Source organism: Rhea pennata, chromosome Z (assembly GCF_028389875.1).
Source record: "Rhea pennata isolate bPtePen1 chromosome Z, bPtePen1.pri, whole genome shotgun sequence".
NCBI classification, from domain to species: Eukaryota; Metazoa; Chordata; class Aves; order Rheiformes; family Rheidae; genus Rhea; species Rhea pennata.
Window position 1 is genome coordinate 35,003,551 of NC_084702.1, and position 19,510 is coordinate 35,023,060.

The window sequence follows — 19,510 nt, forward strand, 5'->3', positions numbered from 1 at the left end:
AGCAAGGAGACTGCTGTTCATTTTCCAATTCAGCTTAATGCTTAAGATATCAAGACTTTTTGCTGTCTTGTAAATGAATGGAATAAAACTTCAGAATGACATCCCTAATTTTCCTCTGTAAGTGAGACCATCTACCAGACCTTTAATTTTATCTAGCCCCTTCGATCAGAGACCCAAATACATTGTCTTGCTAGCTTGAACGCTACCAATGCCACACTATGATACATCCTTATAAGCACTGAAGTTTAAAGACAGTTAGAAAGTCCTGTGCTACACTTAGTAAAGCAAATCTACTCTACCCAGAAAAATGAAACTTACAGTACAGAATCAGTATCTATTTGTACAGAGTACATTTCAGCGACAGGTCAATATACTTGTCCAGTGGCCCAATTTTCTCATTTTTGTATCTCAAATGCACAGATACTGTGTATTTCTTACTTTCTCTCTTCTTTTAAAGTATATCCAAAATGTTGTTTTTAAAATTATCTTCCTACTCAAAATGCCTGTCTGCATTACCCTCTCTTTAGTCACTCCAACGGATCATTCTTCCTCCACGCTATTATCAGCTTTGTCAGGCTATTATCCCTTACCCCCTATGTCTATCCTCACCCAGTTATTCAGGTTGCTCTATTAATACTCCACTGCCAATTCCTAACTGCAGGAATCATAGAATCATAGAAGAATCATAGAATTGCAAAGGTTGGAAGGGACCTCTGGAGATCAGCTAGTCCAGCCCCAAACAAATGGCCTATACAGGGATCAAACCCGCGATCTCGGCATTATTAGCACCATGCCCTAACCCGCTGAGCTAAACCTTCCTTCTAAACCCTGCCTGCCGACTTCCTTCTCAGAAGCCTTCCAAAAAATGAGAAGAATACCATATAAGACAGAAAAGCCACAACTTTGTTCGCTCTGCCTCCTGCCACATTCTCTCTAGCAATCATGAACATTCAGATGCAGAAACCTGACTATTCTTCCTGTTGCACAAAACAGGCTTATTTTCACTGGCATTGTAAGCCAGCTGCTCAACCGCCCACCTGCTACACATAACAAGTCCTCTTACAGTGCTTATCACAGCAGGACCCGGGTGCCAAATTTGGATCTTAGCACATTCACTTATTCAATCTGCAGAGCATACACAGTTTATGGGAAAACAATGAATAGGTGACACAATCCACATCAACTTCCACCAGCGGTGCCCCCAAACCCAGGGGATCTGTACTGCGTAGCAGAAACAGACCTGGAGCTCAAAATGACCATTCTACTTAAGAGAAGCACAGCAGATTACTAACATCAGCACTACGTAAATCCATTCTACTTGGACAAAATAGCCCAGTCCCTTTCTGCGGCACTTCAAATTAAGTCAAATTTTAATCAGTCTGGAGTTACATTTATTCATGTAAAACTTTGCGGTTTGTTCCGCTCTGTGATGCAAAGCTGCGTACACCTCCCTGGACGGAGGGAGCCAGTGACGGAGCGAAGGCCGCTCGCTTCCGAAAGATCGGTTGAACACAGAAAGGTAAAATGCGAAGGGCAACTTTACAGCAGTGAAATAGTAGATGAAGAGGGCCGTAAGCAACAGCTGCCGTCTCACCCAGCAAACTGAAACAACGACTACTGCACAGAAACGTCTAAGGGTTAAAAACTTCAAAGAGAAATACCCTTCACTGGCTCAAAGGAAGGATTACACACAGCCTGAAACATTAGATTTGCTTTCTATGCAGGAGTAATCTATTTGACAGGAGGGTTTATCTTAACAACGGCTCTGGAAAATCATCTGGAAAGGGTATGCTGTCCTACAGCAAGCCTTTGAATATGCCCCAGTCATGCTCAAGGAGCAGAGTAACCTTTTAGGGAGCTAATGATAAGACCATCATCAACTCTCCGCTAGGAAATGACAGTTAACAGAATTAACAGTTCTGTGTTTACACAGTAATATAATTCCCTTAAGAGCAACAGAGACCTGGAGGAACTCTCTGAACTTACTACTGCAAATCTCTTTACACTAGCAATTTTCTTTCAGTGCCCTAATGCATCAGGTATAGGGTATAAAAATCTGAGCTACAAATAAGTGAGAAGAACTGTTTATATTTGTTCCTCAAATAAGGATCTCCTTGATCTCATGAAGACTATGAGAATATTGTTTGTAAAGCTTTTAAAGAGAAAAATAGGAATTTTCTTACTTTAGAAAGGTTTGATAAAATGAAGTGGATAAATATATATATAAAAAAAATCTTAGGCCTAAAACAAACATATTTTCATCTATGATATTTTGAATCCGTAATATAATACAGTCCCATAATATAGTCGTTCCTTGGATAACAGAATGCTTTTACCCCTCCGAGGTACTGTCTCTGATATAGACACTGGGAAATTGAGATGGAGAGATGAGTATCTGGAAACAATTTATACCTCCTGAGTCCCATTTCTGTTTTTAGACTAGGATCGTCATTACTCTATGCAGAGAAAGAAGACTAAAAAAAGTAACGCACAGCGGAAATGTGTCATTTTAATTGCTTACCTAACCTGGGTGATGTTATTGTGTTAACATTAATTTTCTCATTGCAGGGTTGAAGATGACAGGGTCTGTAGGCTGCAGGCTTTTCTGAGGAAAAACATTCGTTGCCGTGCCTTCCTGTGATCTTGTGCATGCACTGGATGACTCGGGACTGCATTCCTTTGCCACAGGTAACAGAGCACTGGAAAGCACAGAGCACAGACAGTCATTGGACAGGCATTTTTTCCCTGTAAACATGAAGGTACAATGCCAATCTGCCTGATAGCAACAGCAGCTACTTCAGTTATCAGTAAGTCAAGATTTCTGTTTCTACTCAGTTACCTAAAAGAAATCAATTAAAAAGCACAAAACTTTTGGCAGTATCACTGATTTCAGCTTCCTGTTGCTGTCAAGGCCTGTTTTGCAAAGCCAGTGATGAGACTGATGTGCAATGATGTGCCCAAACACAGCAAGGGCTGTTCTTCTCTTTCTGTTTCTTAATTTATTCTTATGAGTCAATGTTGGTGAGAGTGACAGAAAAGAAGAAAATGCTCACAAACACTGAGGGAGAGCAGCCTATTGTAATGAGCCATTACTCCTCCTGCCAGTGCTCTTCGCATTAAGCACAGTGAGGCCTGCTCCTGCTTTTCTTTCACATCTTCAGATTTTCATGTATGTCCACAAATGAAGCACACACAATGTGTGAGATGCTGCCCAGCCTTCAATTAACTTTCCCATCTTGTTGCCGCAGGGAATGAGATGAGAAAACAAAACTGTAAAACGCTATAATGATGGTAACTTTCTGGTTCTACTACTGTTAGGTAAAATCCAAAGTATTACTTGTCCAGTACCATTGCTTTAACTACAACTTCATTGCAAAAAATTATATATTGCAATTTGTTCCTGACATGCTACTGATTTTGACTCATGTAACTACAAATTCCATTTAGTTTTGGAAAAACTTATAAAAAAATTGTTCAAATATTACTTTACTCAGCACCCATGAGTGCTGAGGGAGCTGGTGGATGTTATTGCTAGGCTGCTCTCCATCATTTTTGAAAAGTCATGGAGAACAGGAGAGGTGCCTGAGGACTGGAAGAAAGCCAATGTCACTCCCATCCTCAAAAAGGGCAAGAAGGAGGACCCAGAAAACTACAGGCTGGTCAGCCTCACCTCCACCCCTGGAAAGGTGATGGAACAGCTCATCCTGGATGATATCTTCAAGTATGTGGAGAAAAAGGTGATGAGGAGTAGTCAGCATGGATTCCCCAAAGGGAAATCCTACTTAACCAATCTGATAGCCTTCTCTGATGGAATGACTGGCTGAGTAGCTGAGGGGAGAGCAGTGGACGTTGCGTACCTTGACTTCAGCAAGGGTTTGGACACTGTCTCCCATAACATCTTCCTAGACAAGCTCAGGAAGTGTGGGTTAGACGAGTGGACAGTGAGGTGGATTGAGAACTGGCTGAAAGGCAGAGCCCAGAGGGTTGTCATCAGTGGTGCAGAGTCTTGTCAGAGGCCTGCAACTAGCAGTGTCCCCCCAGGGGTCGGTACTGGCTCCAGTCTTGTTCAACTTATTCATCAATGACCTGGATGAGGGGACAGAGTGCCTCCTCAGCAAGTTTGCTGATGCCACCAAGCTGGGAGGAGTGGCTGACACACCAGAGGGCTGTGCTGCCATTCAGAGAGACCTGAACAGGCTGGAGAGTTGGGCAGAGAAGAACCTCATGAGGTTCAACAAGCGCAAGTGCAGGGTCCTGCACCTAGGGAAAAATAACCCTAGGCACGAGTACAAGTTGGGGACTGACCTGCTGGAGAGCAGCTCTGCAGAGAGGGACCTGGGAGTGCTGGTGGACAATATGTTAACCATGAGCAAGCAATGTGCTCATGTGGTCATGTGGTCAATGTGGTCAAGAAGGCCAATGGTCTCCTTGGGTGCATTAGGAAGAGTGTTGCCAGCAGGTTGAGGGAGTTGATCCTGCCCCTCTGTTCAGCCCTGGTGAGGCTACATCTGGAGTACTGTGTCCAGTTGTGGGCTCCCCAGTCCAAGAGAGACATGTCATACTAGAATGAGTCCAGTGACTGGTAGTGGCTACCAAGATGATTAGAGGACTGGAGCATTCAGGAAAGGCTGCAAGAGCTGGGCCTGTTTAGCCTGGACAACAGAAGACAGAGGGGATCTTATCGCTGTCTTTATATGCATAAACCTGACGGCACTTTAAGTCTACCAAATTTTAACTTCATAAATATTCTCAAAACATTCCACCACATTCTCTAGATTCTGTATCAGTATGCCCTGAAAGGCAATTCCCAAGTCAAGAGGTAACAGATAAATGTCAACAGTATGCCTGATGTCTTACTGCCTTGCATAGTCATCTGCTCTGTATACTGTGTGTCTAGTCTGATGCTGTACCTGTCAGTATAAACACACATTTTTGGAAGAGGTACGTAAAATGTTAAACCTGATGGCCTAAGCAAAAATGGGAGATATGAAGTTTCAAGAAATAGCTAGGAAAGCACTGAAAACAGAGAGGAAGAAAAGGAGAGGGTGCTATAATGACAGAAGCTCCCCAATCACTCTATCTCAAGATGCAGGTAGTTGGAGAAGCAGAACATACCAAGCATCCAAAGAAATACAATGTTTGAGTGTAGAACTTATACCCTTTACATTTGTCATCTACAGGCTTCTGGATGACATTTTAAACACTGTTTTTCAGAGGAAAGATTTAAATGTGCCAAATGGGAAGTAGAGACATGTTTCACTCCAAAAGAGTTATAAGAGACTAGGATATACACTTGAAGGGTGTTCTCAGAAGTGACTGAACAGGGTTCAAAGTACACTACAACTTATGGCCACAAGGAATTAAAACACTGGTATCCTATAGGGACAGTAAGTGGACTTGATGTGGACCAGAAGTGGACGTTTGTTCTCACTGATACAAATAAGGAGTAATTCCATAAAGTAAACAAAGCTGTTAGAATTATTTGCAAATTTAATCATACACAGCCTGCAAGGTCTAAGGCATGTACATCATTCAATGAAGAATACACAATTGTCTTTCTAATAGCAACTACAACTTAACATATCAATCAATATGCTGATTGCAGGAGTAAATCGAACTAGCAATGAAATCTTTTCAAAGCAGAAGTCTCTTGTGAACTTTGAATTCAGTACACTGCATTTAAACTACATGAGAAAAAGACTCAACAGAATTCCTTTTCCTGAAATCTATGCCTTTTTCCTGTGCAGCTAAAAATAGTCCTTTTCTACAATGACCAACATTATAGTTGATAAGCATGTATTATTAAATATACACACACCAAATTTAATCACCAACAACAGCCAGAGTATTGATTTTAACCTTGCCAAAATTCCAGTTGCTTCTTGGATTTTTCTTTCCATAGCTTCAGGAAAATTTATTTAGTATATTTTGATGGACTAGTGAGTGAGACAACACAATGGCAAAATTAAGAAAACATAAAGCTGAGAACAAAGGGAAGAGGAAGATACATTGACTCTTTAAAGATTATCACAATGATCTTAGTTTAGAATAATCTTGCATATATATATATATATATATATATACATACATATATTTTACATATTTTTTATATACTTTTCCCCTTCAGTAAAATCTTTTTTCCTGTTTATTAAAGAAAGCTGGACTTTGTGTGAACCTGTAACATGCATGTGTCCTCTTTTATCAGTTATAGAGGACAGATAAAGTGGATCTGATGCATATGATCCCTTGAAAATAAATTCTCTGCACCTAAGAGAGCAGTCTCTGAGCAGTCAGGAGCACTGAAAGGAAGTGAGAATGGGATTTGAAACCACTGGACTTCTGCTGTCAAACTGGGCTCCAATGGATTATCTGCTAATTGCTAATGGAGAACAAGTTACACATGTAGGTGCCTTCTGGAGAACACTCTGCCAGCAGCCACATCTTATTTATATCAAAAGACCTCTGGCTTGAATGCTTTTAATGACTGCAATTGAGACAATATGCAACAAGTAGACAGATTTCTCTCTTAATCAGTGCTTAGCCCTTGAATTTCTGTACAGAATTTAGCAAGATCTTGGCATTAACATCTCAATCAGAAAATTAACATCCCTTTAGTCCTTGAGCCACTGTATTTTGCATAATGGTGGCCTTTGCAGGGTATCTAGAAGTGCTCTACGAAGCATTACACTTCAGTTTTCTATCCAAAGATATATACATCTACAAACAATTAATTTTAGTTTGCATGACCCTTATAATCATCCCAACTTCAGAAGAGGAAACTGAATCCAAAGGATAATAAGATGATGTGTCTCAGGGACATGTCAGGTGACATGGGAAATACGTGGCAAAACAAGAAACATGAGTCACCTGTCTCCTTTTTAACTCCTCTCACAAAAATGTACTAATATTTAACTTCACATTTATTTCTATTTCATAACACTGGGAACTTTATTAAGGCTTGAAAGGTGATTGGGCAAAACTGTCAGGAGGCAGGGCTACCAAGCTGATTTATATGATAAACTTTCAAAGCTAAGTTGATTGGTTTAAGTAGAGAGAGGCTTTTCAGAACTACTAGTGATCTCAATGAGAGATCCAGCAATCAAGCTATTCTTCCCTGTTCAATCAACATCATCAGCAGCAAATGAGTCTAAATTCAAAATTAATTTAACATTTCTGTTGATTATCTGTGATCCAGAAAAAAAATCAGGTCACTTTATCGTATCTATGTCATCTCTGCCACATTCAAGTTATATAAAATAGGAGTATTAGCGAAATCTACACTTGGAGCAGATGCACATAGGGCAAAGGAACTATTTCTAGATAGTCATTTTAACAGCACTTCAAAATCAAAGGAAAAATTGCAGACATTCTATTTTATTTGCATGAGATTAGGGAACATACATCTCAGGTATGGCATTTCACAGCCACAGCCAACTGGCTAGCAGTTGTATTTGCTAGCTACACAAACAGCCACACAACAGTTCAGGTTGTGTTCACTAAGCGGTCTTACACCTGACTTCGTGCCACATATGCACCAGCCAACTCCTGGCATAACTGAGTGCAGCCACTGAATATTAGAGAATATAAGGTACCCATAGTATTTTGCTTTTTGCCTGTGCAAAGGTATGGACCTGGTCCAGTATCAGTAGAAGACAGCAGTTCCTGCAAACCAGCTAGCTGCAACTAGGAGCAATAGCTCTGACCCTGCTTTTGGCATTCACCTTACTGCCTATGCACATTTGCATTCTAGCTGAAGCAAACTTTTCCCATACTCTCTCTTAAGCTTGACCCACTTTTGGACTTGCTCTCATTGAAAATATTCAACCAGAGGCAAATAACACTCACTCTATGTGCAGGTGTCACATTTTAGGCAGCAATTTTGGCATGTAGCTAAAGCTGCATAACTTCTGTATACTTCTGCAGTTTCCATATTTAAAACCACAGAAGATTTTCAACCTAGAGCAAATAAAAATACTTTGCCTTTACATATTCTGCAGTGAATTTAATCAGCAAGCAATCTAGTCTGTCAAAATTGGTTATGTTTTACATGACTTTATAAACATAAAATACATAAATTTTACCGCAAATACCCACTCCAAACCAGTGTGCAGCAGTTTGCAAAGATCAAGCACATCTCAGATTAATTTCAACTAACGGTTTTTGTTACTAGCAAATGGAGAATGTTTTTTCTATAGATCTCCTGCTCCTCCTCCCAAATGTCACACTTTTATATGCTATTCCTTATTGTTGTGGTGGTTCATCACTTTTCATTTCTGACTGTTCAGATGACCTACATTTTAAGGCCATGTAGCTGATTAGCAAAAATTCCCGCAGGACAACTGTGTTTGTAGGTTTAGACTAAATGTTCTAATACGCAGCCAGAGTTTTTTTTATGCGGCTGTTAATCTGTGCATTTTGGACACAGTCCTAAAGGTACTGTAAAACCGTTCAAGCAGCAAGACATGTAAAACATTCCTGTTAAAGATTACAAAAAATTCCTGGATAAATATAGTTAACAGCTTTTTTTTTTTTTTTTTTTTTTTTTTTTTAAGTTTTTCTTTCTTTCAAATAAAAACTACCCGCCCTATTTGAATTTTGTCCTACTTTTGAACTTCTTTTAGACATAGTTTCAGGGACAGATAGCTAGGCGTTAAATATAACAATCCTTACACTTGGCATGCACACCAGTTACCCAGGATTCCTTCTCTCAGTTCTCTGCCAAAGATATATATTCTGGAGAGAATACATATTCCCATGGCCAACAGCTGAGGAAGGTGCTGTAATGCCTTAGTTGTTTCCAGCTGGCCTTCGTAAGAAGTAGGAATTCCTAAATTAAGGGAAAAATTGTCACTGGCAGACAGTAACGGTCGAAATGTATCCTTCTGCCAAGACAAGAAGCAATCACTGCAGAAACCGATACAATCCACAATGAAAAACTCCATCTGTGACAATGCTAACAGAATGGACTTGGACAATTTATTTTAAAGAATAAATGGATTGTTCAATAAAAGGTTTTACAAGTCTAAGTAGCATTCAAAGTGGAGAGAGATGTTCTCATAAGGAAACTCAATGATGACTTCTACTGGAAATTATTAGCAGAGCATTCCTAATCATTTATGTATACGTTCGTCGGTTCCAGCATTTAAGCAGTTTCAACCGTTTAATAAAGCAAGTGTGAAACAACATAGCAAGCAATCAAACATTAGCAAAATATTTGTGGACATGCTCACAGTCTTTTTGCTTACCTTGTATTTCATAAAGTTTGCTTTTGAAGGCAGGTAATAGGTAAAATGGTGTATTTGCTTTCAGTAAAGGCTTTAAACTGAATTTTAAAATAAGTTTTCTTAAAGGTTACTAAATAAAGCAAATGATCTGCAGCTTATTTATGCAGTATTTATTTTTTCTGAAGACATTTGTGAACAGTGCAGCTAATACCAAAAAAGAGACTAAGAGATCCAAACATAAGATGGAGTCTGAGTTCTCCCATGCATCATTTCCAGGAAGGTTGTTCTGTCTCTCTCATTTCTGACACACCCAACACCTCAGTATGTGAACGCCAAATTTAAGTTTCAGAACTTGTGCTAAGTTTAGCTGAAAAAATTCTGCTGTTGGTCTCTCCTAAGTTCAGCAACTTCATTTGCCTTCTTGTTTTTTTATTATTCTTATTTCTTTTCTTCCTTCTTTTTCTTTTTTCCCCCCTTTTTATTTTCAGCTCTTTTTTCTCAAGTATTCATTAACACTAGGTAACTGTTCAAAAGAGATAATATTTGAAAGGAAGACAGACACAAGCCCTGGCTCACTGTTGACAAGTTGGACTAGGGATGGCGCTGTAACAAAGGGAATTCTGATTAGACTTTTTTTTAATCATTTTCAGATTCTCATAGGGATCAATTACATTGTTTGGTGGAAGGTAGGGAAAACTATCTTTAGTAATGACAAGAAGCCACTGAAAATTTATGAGTATAATTTGAATGCCAAAAAACCACAAGACATTTGGTGTAATACGATTATGAAAGAGATGACAAAAAAACAAGTAATTTTTGCTAGGCTAGCATATGAAAATTTCTCCCTTGGCAATCCATGCTTGAGAGCGTCTTTATTCGTTTGCTCAGGATCAGCAGCGGGGTTTGACAGGCCTGAATCCGAATAGATTTGCCGGACTAAACACGGCAGTAGCAAGTTCTTTGCCTGCAAGTAAAAGCTGGCTTCACTTTCCCCGTTTCTTTCTGGGGCAGGCTACTGAAACAGAATCCCCTCCTTGACGGTTCACTAAGTTTGCGTGTCCCAGCGAAAGGCCCTTGTTTCGTCAGGACAGCTGGGCTGAGCGGTTCCTTTGGGAAGCCTGCTCTCACCGGGGAGCTCGGGATCGGCCTCTGGGAGGAGGAACGGAGCGGCTAGGTAACAGCGGGGCACGACGGGACTCGTGGAAAACGACACGAGAAGAGTAGTAACGGTGGGCCACAAACCTCCTGAAGCTCAGGGGAGGCTGACGCGCCACCGCGCTGGTTAGGCAAGGAGGGGCTACAAGACCTCCCAGTTTGGAAGGAGGTCTTCTCGCAAGCATGAAGGGTTTTCTAATGTGGCACACAGGGCGCAGATTCGGATCCCTCTGGAACCAGGAAAGGAGAAAAAGGGATAGGTTCTTTGGAAGTTCAAAGCAAAGGTTAACACTCGAGAATAAAGCTGCAAAAACTCCGTGTATGACGATGTGGAATCTCAATTCACAGAAACAGCAAACCGTGTTACAGTCCCTCTGAATCAAGGAAGGTATCAACGTTTTCCTTTTATAATAAATTGTCTACGTCAAAACACGTCAAATAGCTATAGCAGTAGCTATAGGAAGCAAGGTTTCTTTAAACACTTTACAGAAGGTACAAGAGGGATTTTACTCTCCATATATTCTCAATTTTGTATTTATGCTTTCTGTAAAATCTACATTTAACACAAAAGCACAAACAAGTTTAAATCAGACCATTTTTAGTACATCTCTCCTCCTGAAAAATTAATTCTTTAATTTTATCTTGGACCTCAGACACGCTGTTACATAGGATTCGACACTTGAACGTCCTTGGATTTTATAAGAAATAAGCTGGTGAATTTTGACATGATACATCAATATTCTACATGGCAGTAGTATTCTACTGTAAAAAGTAGATATATTCATACTTACTGATGATACTCAAATATATCCTCAAAGAACACTTTTAAATTTAAGGGCAAGCCAGACTTTTCTATGAAAAAGCAAGTTAGTCAGTTGGTCCATTACACAAGTCAACACTTTCACCATCACATTTTTATCTCTTTTCTTTGAGTTAAAGACACCTAGCAAAATGTATGTTCTTGCTTAAGCTTAAATTTATCTTTGCCCCATTATATACTGTCTAATGGCTATACTGAAGACCATTCCTGTGTACGGATCTATAGAACAAACAAAATTATTTACCTGCTTCTCAGTGATGTGAAGCCTTAGTTTTCATTTTTCCAGTTTTCTAACCTGCCTTTGTCCTTCAGAGTCTTTAAAGGATGTGTATATATACACACAGCAACCAAATATTTGACTTCTTTTTGTGTGTTAAAATAGATCTGTTGTGGTTGCAATATTTTGAGATGAGGGAGGTGACAGAAAACCTCATGAGGACTATTCCTTCAGGATCTTTACCTTCCAGCCAAGGAAACAAACTCCAATCAACAGCACTTTTACAGAACTAGGGCTTATTCTCAGTGTTTCTGTGAATATTTTACAATTGAAGCAATACTAAATGTTTGCCTAAGGCCTTCTGTTTTTAAAGTATGTCAGCAAATAAACTGCAAGGAGACAATTATTTGTTCAAGCCATATTATACAAATCAGGTATTCAGGTGCAACTTGTATCTGTGTAAGCGGATTCACACTCAGTGAAGTAGACTTTATATTGCCAGTAGTTGGTTAAAAAAACAAAAGAAACAACAAAAAAAAAACCCCACTGACAGACCTTTCAGTAACATACTGCATATCTTACTGCTGTTAAAGCAGACATTATACACTGCACTTCTGTATCAGAGATGTTACTGCGTGGTCTTGTGTGTGTCAAAAGATGACCTTCCATTGATGATAACTATCGGACATGCAATCAAGAACATGGCAATCTGAAAAAAAGCTAGATTTGAACATAATTATGGTTCTCTTTTCGCTAAAATTTACTGGAATATGTGGCTGTGGTCTGATGGAAATGAACTCTCAAGTAGTTTAAAATATTAGCCTTTGAACACATTACTTAACATTAGCATATATTACAGTGCCTGCCTGCCTGCCGCTCCATACCTTCCAGGGAAAAGCCCAGCTCAGCAGCACAAAAATTTAATTAAAGGATTATGGCATTTCTAATGAAAAGACAAGTCAAAGAACCCACTAAGAACAAAAACCAAAATGTAACAGGAAAGAAAAAGCTCCAAGAAACCTCTTTCTTCCCAAAGCTTCAATTATTTTATATATTTACTTTTCAGAAATAAATTTATGTCCAAAAAACTGTTCTGTACAGCATAAAAGTTAGGTATTTGCCTTTAAATAGAATTATGACATGTAGTGCTCTCAATTTTTTCCAGTACTGTTTTAAGTAAATGAAAACTCTCTTCCCAAACAATGATTTTATTTCCATTCACTATATCTATTGTATATTAAATCACAAAGATCTAAAGTGATAGCAGGTATCTAAGCCAAATGGATTTGAAAGACATTAAAAAAAAGGACAGTTTATGAGGAAACTGAACTTTAAGAACTTATTTTGCTGAAACACTATGACTCACATAAAGATCATTACTTTTGAAAGAAAATATTAAAATAAAAACAGAAAATGAAGTAGAAAAACATTTCACAGGTTATCGACAAAACTTCCACTGGTCAATTTTCTCTTCAAAATGTATAAACACAATCACTGGAAGAAAATGGAGTCCCAAAAAATAATTCCAACTGCTATGTTGCAGGAAAATCATGTTGCAATGTAACACTTTCATCATGTTTGATGAGGTCACGCAAAATTAGGACTGTCCTGAGGGAGCTATCAGAGTCAATAGAGAGATGATGCTAACCTGTTTGAGTTGCTGTGACCCTGTAATAAATTTAACAAAGAACAATCATTTCTTTTGGGTGAACTCTGTTTTATGTCAACATTATTGGAAATACTTGTGGCAAGATTAGATGAGAAAACTCAGGAGATTAAGTATAAACCTATGAACAACAGCCTTCTGCACTGAAACAGCACATATAAAGCAAAATAAATCTTTCTTTCAATATTTAAAGATCCATAGTATTCCCTGTAATTCATTAAAACTAGTAGCTGAGTAATATTAAGTAGCTATTCTGATTTTGTTTTTTTCCCATCAGAAATCAGATGTAAATTTGAAAAAATTTCAAAATGAATATTCAAGAATTAGTTATTAATTATGTTTTAAGGATATTTTTAAATGTCCTGTTACGAGTCATTAGAAAATAATGAAAATTCACATAGACTAAAATCAACAACAAAAGAAGTAACTATACACACTTTTGTGTTTATAAAATGGTAATGACTTCATACAGAATCAAGTTTATTTCAAGAATGAATACCTGAAGCAGCGTTATCTACCTTAACTGCATGAAAGACAGGATAAAAAAATGCATGAAAGAAAATTTTGCATTGGTTATCCAACATGCAAAAAAATCTAGATTCCATAAAAGCAGAAGGATTGCATAGATTCTAACAGAACCCAGGTGAACCAGCTAAATGAGTTAAGTGTTGGCAATTCATACAGTCAAAGAGGCTGAGGAAAATATTTGGAAAGAGAGATGGATGACCTTGGAGATGGATGATCTTGGAGATGAAGACACACTAGGCAAAAGAACGCATATTGGACTAAATCGCAGCACTGGGCTGAGTAATTCAATCTTCCTGTACACATTGACATCTTTGGAAAGAGTTGTCAACTATCAGAGAAAAAAAAGACTCTAAGCATCATCATGAATATACTGATGAAATTATTTGTCTAATGTGTATCACCAAGCGAAAGTGAGAAAGAGCATTAAGACAGAAAAATGCAGTAATAAACATGCATGGCCAAAGCCTTTACTGAAAAGAAACAAAAATTGCTGTACGAATGGTTTAGTGTTCAAGATGTTAGGGAACTGGAGATCTACTCCCAACTTCCCCAGCTATCAAGGATTCTTTTTCCTTATCTGCTCCCCATATTTTTGCGTTGTATCATCCCTTTTACTCCGGAAGGTTGCTCTGGATGCCCACTTGCTAACTCCATTAAGGGAATGTTCAAAACAAATGTGTACAGACAGGCTGCACTTTATGCCCCAGACCCTCTCGTAGCATGCATAAGGAAAAAGAATAGTAACAATGAGATGGTTTCTTTTTTTTTTTTTTAATTACATAGTACTTACATATAAAAGATTATGGTTTTGATTATATAGTTATGCATCTGCTATGTCATTTGTCAGATAAGATTGTAAGTGTCCTTCAGCAAGGACTGTAAACTACTTTCATTCTTTTACTTGTTCTTACTCCATTTCTCTACAGGGCGTAGCAAGGCTCTGATTCCGATGTGAACTGCTGATGTAACACAACTTAAAATCTTTCTAATATAATGCTGCTTACAGATCCTGCGCTTCCAAAGGCAAGACAGCATCTGCCCAAATTACCTTCTGATTCCAGGTTGCCACTCCTGAAAACTTTGCTTACCCTGAGGAGGCTTGTATCAGTAATAACGGAACACCAGCAAAGAGGTCCTACGAGGTTTCAGCCCAATAAAAGTATCGCAGGGTCCCACTTATGCGGGAATTTATGCGTGTACAAAATGGGCCATGTCTACTTTCAAAATCCTTCCCAGTCTACCAGTGCTTTTGCCTATTAGTAAGAGTAGTCTTGTTCTGTTTTTCTAGGAAAATAACATGATATTACATGTCATGTTATTCCAGGCAGAATATAGTACATTTGAACTGATCTAGAAGAAAGCTTTATCTGAAACAAATCTTGTTAATATTACAGGATCAGTTGGAAATGAACAAAAATCTCCCCATTTTTACTCGATTATCGTGACAGCTTCCATATGATTTGCTCACAGCTCATTTCTGAAACAAAGACATAGCTCATTTGGTGGAAACTGACTGCGTAATTAACTTAATGTAAAAGTTATTAACATGAGGCCAGTATTACTTTGACTTCTATTGTTTCTCAAAAGTCACAATCTCTTTGTCCATAAATCTAATATAAATGTCATATTTTGAAAAGTGGCCAACACTGTTCCATTCCCAGAATCTGAAAGAGCTAATAATTTTGGATTAGGAACCAAAGAATAAAAGCAAGGCTAACTACCTCATCAGAACAATCATATCATTAATAATATCCAAGTTCTATGCTTTATGCTTTAATTGAAAGAGACCAAATCTGCTGAGTTTATTTGCTACGGAAATTCACTGTTTAAATGTTTAAACACACAGTTTAAAGGTGAAATGTCCCACACTGTTGAAAAGTTTACAAAAAAATGCATTCTTTTTTTCTCTTTCTCCATTTTTGCATCTTCTTTGAAGGGGACAAAATAAGAACAGTCTTCATCACTGACAGCTGTTTTCATATCGCTCAACTGGGAGATCTTTATGTGAACTATTGGGTTTATTCAGTCTCCCCTCTAACAGCTGGAGATGATTTTTTTCCACTTTCTAGAGGGCACTGTATGTACTGTCTTACGTAAATAATTTGGAATGAGCTATGCATTCTGGGATTCACTGGTGTAAAAGCTAAGCTGTTGCTTCCAATATCCTTTGAGATTTGCTGCAAAAATTTTATCAGATAACCCTTCATTCCCATTTTCTTTTCTTCAGACTATAGACAAGGAGATCACCATCCCAATCAGGAGGACCATACCCCAGATGTTACATTTGACTCATCTGCCTATCTAGTCTAACACATACCTACCATTTAAATCCTGTTGCTGCTGCTGCTTCTTTAGCAGCTACTGAACGTATCCTTTCTTTCCAGTTTCCATAGCCAAATCTCTTTTTAGAACTTATATCAAATTATCCTCTTTGGCCTCCTATACACATATGCTTTATACCTCTTCCTTTCTTACAAATGGCTGCTGCTAAATTTGTCTCTCTTGCCCACTGTTTTGACCCTATTAACCCTTGCTGAATCCCTCCAGAGTTCTCCCACGCAATATTATATCAAACATATATATCAAGCATATGCTTTTTATTATTATTTTCAAAATCTACTAATTTTTCCAAATTAACCTCCTTTTCAAAATTCATAGTGCCCCACTTCATTTATTTCAATGTGCTCAAGATTCTAGATAATACATACATATATACATATATGTACATACATAGATAAATATATGTGTGTTTGTGTGTGTGTGTATGTATGTATATGTATGTATGTACATATGTATATTAAATTCTGTGGCTTCTAAAGTAAACTACACAAAACCGTGAAAGCACTCTATTCTGTTGACATTTAAGTCTTTTTTTGGAAAGTTACTTCTACAATAATGTGAACTTCTCTAGTAAGTCAGGTTGACCTGTAAACACACATTTACAGGTTCCTCTGCCTCCTTGTTTATCTTCAGGTCACAAACTCCCACGAGCAGAACCCACTCTTTGTAACTCCTTGAAAGAAAAGACAATGAGCAGCTTAGCAAAGGACACTACTGCTAATAGCAGTGAGCTAAGCCTCTCACTAACTGGGACTGTAGGAGCTCTAGTGAACTTTCCTCAGCTGAAGGCAACTTTCACATTGTTAAGCGTGACATTCCAAGGACAGCGTTTCCTGGAGAAGGACAATGCAACTGGTAGGACTCCCTGCTTCCAGGTGCTGGCTCGAGAAAAATGGTTTGAGCCTTTATTCTATACTTTGTCATCATACCCATTTTCCTCACCAGGGCAGGCACTGAGTCCCAACTGATGTTCAGAACAGCAGTGTTCAGTGTATTGAGCCACTTTACTGATTTAAAAGTTATTAGGGAATTGAATGCTATGAATAGTCAGATTATGCAGCATACTTTCAAATTAAAAGTCAGCTTTTTAGAGGGGCTGATGTGTTTATTGACCTACTGGAGCTTTCAATCTTGGTCAAATTCACTTTGATCTTGTCCGTATTACTGTTAAAATGATGAGTAAAAAAAAAAAAAAATTGATCTCCATGTGCCTGTATCCCTAAAACAAGTTAAATTCCATTACAGCACTATTATGATTATTAATAATGTTATCTTTTCAGTAATAGTCCAATTTAAGCTCCATTTAAGATTATGGCTTAGGAGTTCAAGGGGAGCAGCAAAGCCAATAAGGATCACATTAAGCCTCTTGTTTCAATGTGTGAGAAGCGTCATTTAAATTTTTCAAGCCAAGTCTTGGCATTAGCTTGGGGGAACTTGGCTCTGCTCAAAGGAACAGCCTTCTGTCAATGTCAAGAACGATCCTAAAGAGCAAAAACAGTGAACACAGAAGGCTGTGCCCTGAACCCTCTGAGTTAGAAACAAACAGTGAGCAAAGATTAACATTTATTTGAGCTTTCCATTTGTTTCCCCTACTGCAGACACATTAATATGTATGCCATGACTTCACGTTGCTATGTACTCTAGCAATGGAACAGAATAGTAACGGGGGGAAAAAGAAGGAAATCCAAGTATACTTTAAACTGAACTCATGTCTCCGTAGAGAAATTAAAGTATCTATTTTTTGGTAAAAATCTTGGAAAATCTCAGCTGCATAAGTCACACTCAGGCTGTATATTAACTACCTAAAAGGTTTCGTCAGCTCCATGTGAAGTATTTCCTAGTATTCTGGTTCTGAAGTTTAAAGTACAATTTAGGTGACAGTGGTACAGCTTTGACTGTAGAAGGAAAGTAGAATATATGAGATGTCAGTAAATTTTAAAAAGGAAGAAGCAAGTTCTTGTATACTTATGACATCGACGTTTGTGGAAAATACTGAATTAGAGAAGAAAGTCCTTCTTCTATCCAGAGGGCACTGGGAACACAGCGTAACTGTCTGAGCATCCCCGCATAACCTCAGCAGCCTGATTTGAACAACCGCTTCTGACTAAGAAAGCAGATGGTCATTTCTCCATAGGCTATTCCCTGCTGGTGCTAGGGCTAAATGATGCAGGTTTTTATTGCCTTTTTGTGCTATGGAACTGCAAATATGAGACTTATTTCTTGTAAAAGTAACTCTGCTATTAATGTTTAGTTGCTTCTGCCTGTCATTTAAAAATAAATGGTTACACTACCTCGTGCTTCTGCAGTAGCTATCAAGAGGATGGAGAGGGTTATCTTCTAGTGTATGTGAAGGTGCTTAATCTATCATTTTAAAGGATCGGCACTGTAACAAAAAAGTATTAGACACTATTCTTTTAATCAAGATGTTAAAAACTAACTTATATAGAAGAAAAGGAAATGGACTAGATAGTAATTTATGACCCTATGGTCATAAAATGGGAGCTCCCAAGCAGAGTTCTGTGAAACACTACTTGCCCACAGAGTACTTGCAGCTAATTCTTGGAAGGCTGGCTAGTCATACACTGCTGGCTTTAGTCCTTGTTTCCAGCTGTTACATCACATGAAAGACGACTAAAAATATATTAAATACTTCTCCATACAAGCTCGTTCAAAAGCTACTGCAAGAATGTTATGCACTGAAAGTAGGAGAGGTGTGTGCAAAGTTATGAACAGAAGTGGAAAAAAAATGTTTACAATCTCTCTGCTGAAGTGTGGTCTAGGACGAGACGAAAGAGAACCTTGACCCTCAAGGTTCAGTTTCAGCATTTCAGCATGTCTTGAATATTCTAAACTGTATCAGATGTTCAAAGTCTCAGTCCAACAATGCACTTAATCATGGATCTAACCAAGACTTCAAGATACAGTTTGGCATATGCTTATGTATCTCATTGAAATCAAAAGCCATGTGCCAAGGAAATAACGTATTGAGAGCTACATCAGGTGCTCAGAAAAGGCAGTAATAGATGTAACCCCAGATATTAAATGGAATCCTTTAGGATTCTTAACAGGCTAAAGGTGGCTCCTTACAAGGCTGGAAGGTGTAACTTGCTAGAAACACAAATTAACAAAATGTACAAACTGGGATACTGGAGTGTCCTGCAGCAAAGAGAAGAAATATAATTGATTACAGTTGGGGGGGGGGGAGGTGGGGAAGGGCAGAGAGGACGGTAGCATGGCCAGAAGAAAGTATTTTTAATGCTCAGTAATGGAAATAAACTTATCTTTCCAGAACCACTTTGCTAAGCAGCCCTTGAAAAAGATCACACATCAACCAAAGTGTACATTACATGCAGCCAACAGATAGCCTGCGCTCTGAAATCTAGAAACAATCAGCTCTTGCTGCGAGCCAAATGCAGTACACTGTGCATATAACACATGGCCTCAGTAAGTTATCTGGCCAGAAACGGGCAAGAAAGTAAGGAAAAATGAAAATAAGCACAGACTACAAACAAGATAACTGGCACATTGCTTAATCCAGTGTCATCACTAGTCTCAAACAG

At 38.4% G+C, this 19,510-nt stretch overlaps 1 protein-coding gene across 1 annotated transcript in view; it reads right to left on the reverse strand.

Annotated features, from left to right (window-relative positions):
* Positions 1 to 19,510, reverse strand: part of ADAMTS19 (ADAM metallopeptidase with thrombospondin type 1 motif 19) — a 146,975-nt gene that overhangs the window by 697 nt on the left and 126,768 nt on the right. Inside the window, 1 exon segment of the mRNA XM_062600485.1 lies at positions 2,522 to 2,699. Coding sequence (XP_062456469.1) covers positions 2,522 to 2,699 — 178 coding nt within the window.